The sequence below is a fragment of the Diceros bicornis genome, chromosome 11 (assembly GCF_020826845.1).
Source record: "Diceros bicornis minor isolate mBicDic1 chromosome 11, mDicBic1.mat.cur, whole genome shotgun sequence".
In the NCBI taxonomy this organism is placed as follows: domain Eukaryota; kingdom Metazoa; phylum Chordata; class Mammalia; order Perissodactyla; family Rhinocerotidae; genus Diceros; species Diceros bicornis.
The window spans coordinates 71,196,471-71,203,870 of NC_080750.1; the positions used below are offsets into that span (position 1 = coordinate 71,196,471).

The window sequence follows — 7,400 nt, forward strand, 5'->3', positions numbered from 1 at the left end:
CACGTTGGCTGCGGCCCGCTTCCTGCTTTCTAATGTTCCATTGTGAGGAGCTTCCATTGTGACGTCGCGCCCCTTCGGCTGGGCTTTGTCTGTCCATATATGGGCAGCTACGTCACGGAGCTTTCCCGGGGCTCAGATAAATAGGCTGGTGGAGTTCCCTGGCTGGGAGCTTTTGGGCAGCAGTGAGCTTGCTAGGAAGCGGCGGGGCTGGTGGTGGTGGTAGCAGCGGCAGCGGCAGCGGCAGAGGCGGCGGCGGCGGCGGCAGTGGCGGCGGTGGCGGTGGCGGCTCGGGGGCCGGGGGGGCTGCGGACGCGCGTCTGTTTGTGAGATCAATACTGAGGCCGCGTCCGACTCCTGGGGCCGAGATCCCCCCTAGCCCAGCCCCCCACCCCACCCCCCGCACACGCCCCCACCCCCCACCCCACGACCCGGCCTCACACGGCACCAGCTGAGGCACCCAAGAGGATTACCCCCTTTGCCCTCTCTCCCACCAACCCCCCAAAAAGAGAAAATTCCCTCCCCTGGCCCACCCCTTCCCCTCTTCCCTCCCCCCTCCCCCAGAACTTTCCCTCTCGCATGCTTTTCCCCTGCACCACGGATCGCCTCTCGGATGCCGCTTGCCTGGAAGCTGCGTTAGGAGAGAGCGGCGGCGGCGGCGGCGGCGGCGGCGGCAGCTCGGGAGTGCTATGACCGGCAAACTCGCCGAGAAGCTGCCGGTGACCATGAGCAGTTTGCTAAACCAACTGCCTGACAATCTGTACCCCGAGGAGATCCCTAGCGCGCTCAACCTCTTCTCTGGCAGCAGCGACTCGGTAGCCCATTACAATCAGATGGCTACAGGTAAGGGCGGCGGGGAGGCGGCGAGGCAGAGAGGAAGGAAAGGGAGAGAGGAAGAGGAGGAGGGAACGAGCTAGCGATGGATGGATGGATGGATGGATGGATGGATGGATGGATGGATGGATGGATGGATGGATGGAGGGAGGGAGGGATGGATGGATGGAGGGAGGGATGGATGGACGGATGGAGAGATGGGGGCCGCGCTGGGAATTTTCCGGGGGGCGAGCTGCTTTTCCCACCCACTCCTCCCGCCCTCCCCGATCGGGAAGGCTCTGTTTGGCGACGCCACGGTAGAGGCTTCGGTCCTCCCGGGTGGGGGCAGCCGCCGACCTGAGGGAGGTAGGTGCGAGCGGCTCTGGGGTTCTCCACTTAGGGGGCGCGATCGCCGGGCTGTGCGCAAGGCGTAGTGCTGTCGCCCCCTTTCCCGGGAGGAGCCCAGCGTCCCTTTCACCCGCGCTCTCCCCCCTTACTCTCTCAGCCTCCCACCCGGGATGGAGCCATGTGCGGCGTGGAGTCCCCGCGGTGGGAGAGGTACTGCGACGCTGCCTTTCCGGGGCGTTCAGCAAAGCCACAGGGGTGTGGGGGTGGCGGGGAGAGGGAGGGGGCCCGCCCGCGCGGGAGCTGCCTCGGGGGGAGCGATCCCCCGGCCAAGGAGCTTGGGAGGAGCGGCCACTCCCGCCATGGAGACACGGGCTGATTTTCCGCCGCCCTCCCTCGTTAGCTGAGGCTGGGCTTTCCCCCTCCAGCAAGAGCCGAAAGCTCCTTCAGGCCCGGAGGAGGCTGGGGCCCGGGGAGGCGGCGGGAGAGCTCCCTTTTCCGGCAGCACTCCTCTATGCGCCGAGGACACAGCGTCGGAGCACTCCGGGTCAGCGACCCGGGCGCAGTGCGCATGAGGGGCTTCGTAGGGGCAGGAAAGGTGCGGCGTCCCGGGGCGGACAAGGCTAGGGGAAGAGGCCGAGTTGTGTGCGCTAGAGAGCGAGAGCCCGGGACGCTCCGGGTCTGAAACTACCTGTAGCTGCAGCTACCTGCCCGCCCCATCTCGGGAACAACAATGCTTCTCGCGCGCGCGCCTGCGTGTGTGTGGTACGTGAGTGTGTGCGCGGCGTGTGCGATGTGTGTGCAGCAGCCACTCCACACCCCGATCCGTAGTATTTTGCTGTATCCAGGTTGCGCCCGAGAGCGCGGCACCGCCCTCTTTGCGCCGGGCACAGCCTTCCTCCTACCCCATGCGCTGCGCACTCCACCCGGCCGCACCCTCCACACCTGGGCAAGGACCTGGGCGTCTGGGCCCAGGAGCCGGCTCGGCTTCACTCACCCTTCCCCTCTCTCCCCCGCTCTCCGCAGAGAATGTGATGGACATCGGTCTGACCAACGAGAAGCCCAATCCGGAACTCTCTTATTCGGGCTCCTTCCAGCCAGCCCCCGGCAACAAGACCGTGACCTACTTGGGAAAGTTCGCCTTCGACTCCCCTTCCAACTGGTGCCAGGACAACATCATTAGCCTCATGAGCGCCGGCATCTTGGGGGTGCCCCCCGCCTCAGGGGCACTCAGCACGCAGACCTCCACGGCTAGCATGGTGCAGCCGCCACAGGGCGATGTGGAGGCCATGTATCCGGCGCTGCCCCCCTATTCTAACTGCAGTGATCTCTACTCGGAGCCTGTGTCTTTCCACGACCCCCAAGGCAACCCTGGGCTCGCCTATTCCCCCCAGGATTACCAATCGGCTAAGCCGGCCCTGGACAGCAATCTCTTCCCCATGATTCCTGACTATAATCTATATCATCACCCCAACGACATGGGCTCCATTCCGGAGCACAAGCCCTTCCAGGGCATGGACCCCATCCGGGTCAACCCGCCTCCTATTACCCCCCTGGAGACCATCAAGGCATTCAAAGACAAGCAGATCCACCCGGGCTTCGGAAGCCTGCCCCAGCCACCGCTCACGCTCAAGCCTATCCGGCCCCGCAAGTACCCCAACCGACCCAGCAAGACCCCGCTCCACGAGCGGCCCCACGCGTGCCCGGCGGAGGGCTGCGACCGCCGTTTCAGCCGCTCGGACGAGCTGACCCGGCACCTGCGCATCCACACGGGCCACAAGCCCTTCCAGTGTCGGATCTGCATGCGGAGCTTCAGCCGCAGCGACCACCTTACCACTCATATCCGCACTCATACGGGCGAGAAGCCCTTTGCCTGCGAGTTCTGCGGCCGCAAGTTTGCGCGCAGCGATGAGCGCAAGCGCCACGCCAAGATCCATCTCAAGCAAAAGGAGAAGAAGGCGGAGAAGGGGGGTGCACCCTCTGCTTCCTCGGCGCCCCCCGTGTCCCTGGCCCCTGTGGTCACCACCTGCGCCTGAGGCTCGGGCCCCAACACTTTTCCCCTCCAGTGTTTCTCGGCTGCTCGCCTGAAAGCAGCGGGAAAGCTACCACGGAGGCGCAGGGGCCGCGCCCTGGCCTCTTATGGACGTGAGGTCCCTTGTTCCCCTTCGATGTCCCCCGTTTCCACCTTTTCACACCGGCCAACGGTTGGAGGCCAGGGCAGGAGACGCCTTCCCCTCGCTGCCCCCCTTAGCCAAGGCGTGGGGGCGGAAAGGTGGCGTCTAGCCCGCTTTGTTCAGTTCGGATCGCCTTGATCCAGGGGCCGCCGGGCCGCGCCAAGGACCTGCGGGGGACTGAAGGCGGGGCCTGCCCAAACCTCGCCCGACCCAAGCACCTCACTGTTCCTCCCACGTCTCCCTCGGTTCCCCCTCGAAGACCCGAGAGGGGGAGGGGGTAAGGAGCGCACCAAAGCGCAGAGCTTGCTGCCCGCCGCACGCACGCGCGTCTGCGTGCGGGGATGCGCGCGAGTGTGCGTGCTCGCGTGAGTGTATGTGTGCGTGTGTGTGTGCGCGCGCGCGTGTGTGGGAGACTCTTGAGCTGAACTGGGCTGTGTCCACCCCAACTCTTCCCCACATCGCGTCCCCAGGCGGCTGGGGAATGTCCCAGGCTGGGGGCCTGCACGTGGCCGGACGAGACGGTCTTCCATCTGCTCAGAAATAATATTTCTTACAGAAATGCCTCGGATGCCGCCGCCGCGGTACTGTTACCGCCGCTTAGGGTTTAGCCCCTCAGAACCCTGCCTTTTCTGAGCGCTTCCCTCTTAGGCCTCAGGGCAGTTTGGTCATCGGGGAGAAGGAGCAGCTATCACTGAACCTGCCTTTTAAAACGTGTGTTTCCTCAGCCCCACTTTCTAATCCATGTTCCTGAGTTTGCCCTCTGCCCTTTTCCCGTCTTCTCCCTTCTCTCTAAGCCTTCTCCCGTCTCTTTCAAAGTCTTTTTCCAGAAAGGCAGGCCTCAACCAGCCACCCCATTTCACCATGTTTTTGTTTTTTCTCACTCACATACCCATTTCTCCTTCCCGCCATTGATGGGAAGGTAGGCTCTTTTTTTGCCCTTTGTCATCACCAACACAACAGAGTTTAAATCTACGTATATGGTGTGTGTGTGTATGTATGTATATGTGTGTATGCTATATATACATATATATAGCATATACACTATATGTATTCCTAGGAAAATGAAATCTCTAGGGTACTTGGCTATCCGGTGCAGTGCACCGGAATAAAGAGAATTTGTAGGCATATATGGCTTTAAATGATTTATTTTTTATGAAAAATGTAACTGATGAGATTATACCTACATATGTGTGTGAGTATGTATATATACACATACACATATACACATACACACGTATCTCTGTCCAAATTTTCCTCAATGATATGGGGATTTTTGCATTACTCCATGTTGATGAATGAAGCATATCTTTTCCATACCCCAATCTCACCTTCTCCCTGCCCTACCTCACCTCTTCTCAGGCACCCCCTCTTCCCCAGCCCTCTCCACACAGGGGTGATTCTTTTGAAGTGGAGGAGTGGGGAAGGTTGCTCTCTGACACAGCTTCCAGCACAGTCTTGAATGAATGTACTGTTCCCTATTAGCGGTATTTCTCCTGTGGTCAGTAAGCTGCCCAGAGAGAAGGAACAAAGGTCTGGAGTTTACAGAATGTCTGTTTTTAAAGTCACTTTATGCTTTTCCCACTTTTTTTTTAAGAAAAAAGCACCATTTTTTGTTTTTTTGGTGGTGGATAAATAATACTAAAAGGAGTCTAGTGAAAGGGAAAAAGAATCAAAGAGCAGGGGATTGAGGGTTTCCAGGTACTTGGACTTTGTGTAGAGGAAGAGAGAAGAGGATGAAGTTTGCCAGGAGGGCCCATATTTTTTCAGCTGAAGGGTAAAATCTTTCTTTGCAGAGACAGTATTTTGCTGAATACTTTTTATAATGTGATAATTATTGAAAACAAAAATTTTGGTCACTTCGAAGCTGGAAGGAGGAACCAGATATCCTTTAATATTTTTCCTTGCTCCTTCTGGTTTATGCATGTCACTGCATGATAACTCTGAGTTTTCCTTTGTTTTAACAAAACTGTTCTCAAACATTTAAGCTAAACTAAGAGAAAAATAACTTTGTTGCCAAAAGGTTGTGCTATCCAGATTTTTTATATGTCTGCATGTTTTAAAAAACAACAAAAGAAAATGCACTCTAACTTATGTGAACTGAGAGAAAAAAATCAGGTTTTAAACAGGAAAACCTATGGGGAATGATATTTTTTGAAAGACTTTTGTATAAAGTTGAGTACTTAGAAAAAGACAAACCAGATGTAATATATTTTGTGGATGTTTTTATTTCTTGGATTTATAGTACCTTATACTAAGGTTAAAAAAATATGCTTGATATTGTGAAAAGGTGAAATTCTTCACCAACATTTCATTTGCTCCTTTGTCACATTGTTATGCCAATATAATATAGTTAATGAAAACAGCATTTTTAAAAACCGGAATATTGAAATGGTGTAATGTTGTACCATTTGCACTGTGAGCAAATGCTAATACAGTAAATATATTGTGTTTGCTGACAATCAGCCGGCCTATAAATCTCCTTATTTTATTTCTTGTTTTCATAGCATAAAGTTTTGGTTTGGCCTGTTTTTTTGTCTTGTTTTGTTTTTGACTGGTGGTTGGTTTGATAGGTTCTTATGCCTGGTCTTGCCGTTCTTGCTCTGAAAACTCTCAACGTGGAAACGTGAAATTTGGTGTTATTGGAAGTTGGTTAGAATTTTTTTTGGATCCTGGTGTTTCAAATCCAATGTTGAGTGTTCACTGTGGTTCTAAGAGCATAGGATTCTCCTCCACCCTCTGGGAGCCTCAAACTGCCAGAGAGATTAGATGAACAGATTAGATAAGCTAATGGGACTCAGGGCTAGTGACTGGAAACTTCTGAACTCTTGTCTCCAGTTTCCAATGGCTATTTGAAGGTAGAAGGGAGGGGATCTGCTGGTTTATGAACTATTTCTCTGATGGCCACAGGAAGCACCAGAACAGGACCCTGAAGGGTCTCTACAGCCACACTGAGTAGTGCTCTTGCTAAAGCTTTTAAAGCATGAAAAACAGGTAGAGACTTGAGAGGGGTTCTTCAGGGTTGGCAAGATAACCAGCGAGATTGGAAGCTCTTTTGTTGTCATATAATTGGGAAAAATCAGGTTTAAAAGTTCTACAACATCAGTCCCATTTGAACAGGATTCTCCAGGCCTTACTGTTTGTAGCTGCCTGGGAAAGGTGGTCCTGGCTGAAAAACAAGCTCTTATGAACCACCTAAGGATCCAAGGCTCCCCCCCCCCCCCCCCCCCGCCAAAGCCCCAGTAGATAGTTGTATGTCACAGCTGCACAGCCTTCTAGTTGCTGTATGTGGGACGCGGCCCCAACATGGCCGGAGAAGCGGCGCATAGTTGCGCGCCCGGGATCCGAACCCCGGGCCGCCAGCATCGGAGCATGCGCACTTAACCGCTAAGCCATGGGCCGGCCCAATCCAAGGCTTTTAAAAGAAAGAACATTTGGGATTTGGAGAACATACAGGGAATGTTTTATATAACATTAACCCCTCGCATTTTATGACTTCTATCCCCCACTAAAGCAATGCTTCCCCTACCCTATGAGCTTTCTTTTCCAGAACCTTCCCCTTCCTTAACTGAGTTTATTTGCCAGCCCTAGAGCTTTCCCCATTTCTCTTGTACCCTCCACTTCCTTCCAGTGTTCACATCTCCATCCTGCTCCCCTCACCTTATTTCCTGTAGTCTTTAGAATCCTTTATCCCTGTGAGCCTGGTTCTAGAGCAGTCTTTGGACAGGCCAGTCCTCTCTCTCTCCCTTTCTTCCTGCCTGCCCTCTAAAAAAACTCCCTTGCAGGGCCGGCCCGGTGGCGCAAGTAGTTATGTGCACGCGCTCCGCTGCGGCAGCCCGGGGTTCGCTGGTTCGGATCCCGGGCACGCACCGACACACTGCTTGGCAAGCCATGCTGTGGCGGCGTACCATATAAAGTGGAGGAAGATGGACATGGATGTTAGCCCAGGGCCAGTCTTCCTCAGTAAAAAAAAGAGGAGGATTGGCAGATGTTAGCACAGGGCTGATCTTCCTCACACACACACAAAAAAAAACTCTTGGGCTTCTCTGCCATGCATTTTACGTATTATCTGCC

At 54.8% G+C, this 7,400-nt stretch overlaps 1 protein-coding gene across 1 annotated transcript; it reads left to right on the forward strand.

The window, feature by feature from the left end:
• The first annotated feature begins 311 nt into the window (after window positions 1-311).
• On the forward strand, window positions 312-6,535 carry EGR3 (early growth response 3). The gene is made up of 2 exons (XM_058550532.1): window positions 312-840; window positions 2,182-6,535. The coding sequence occupies exons 1-2, from the start codon at window positions 687-689 to the stop codon at window positions 3,189-3,191; spliced, it is 1,164 nt and encodes a 387-aa protein (XP_058406515.1). The 5' UTR covers window positions 312-686; the 3' UTR covers window positions 3,192-6,535.
• Window positions 6,536-7,400: the final 865 nt, after the last annotated feature.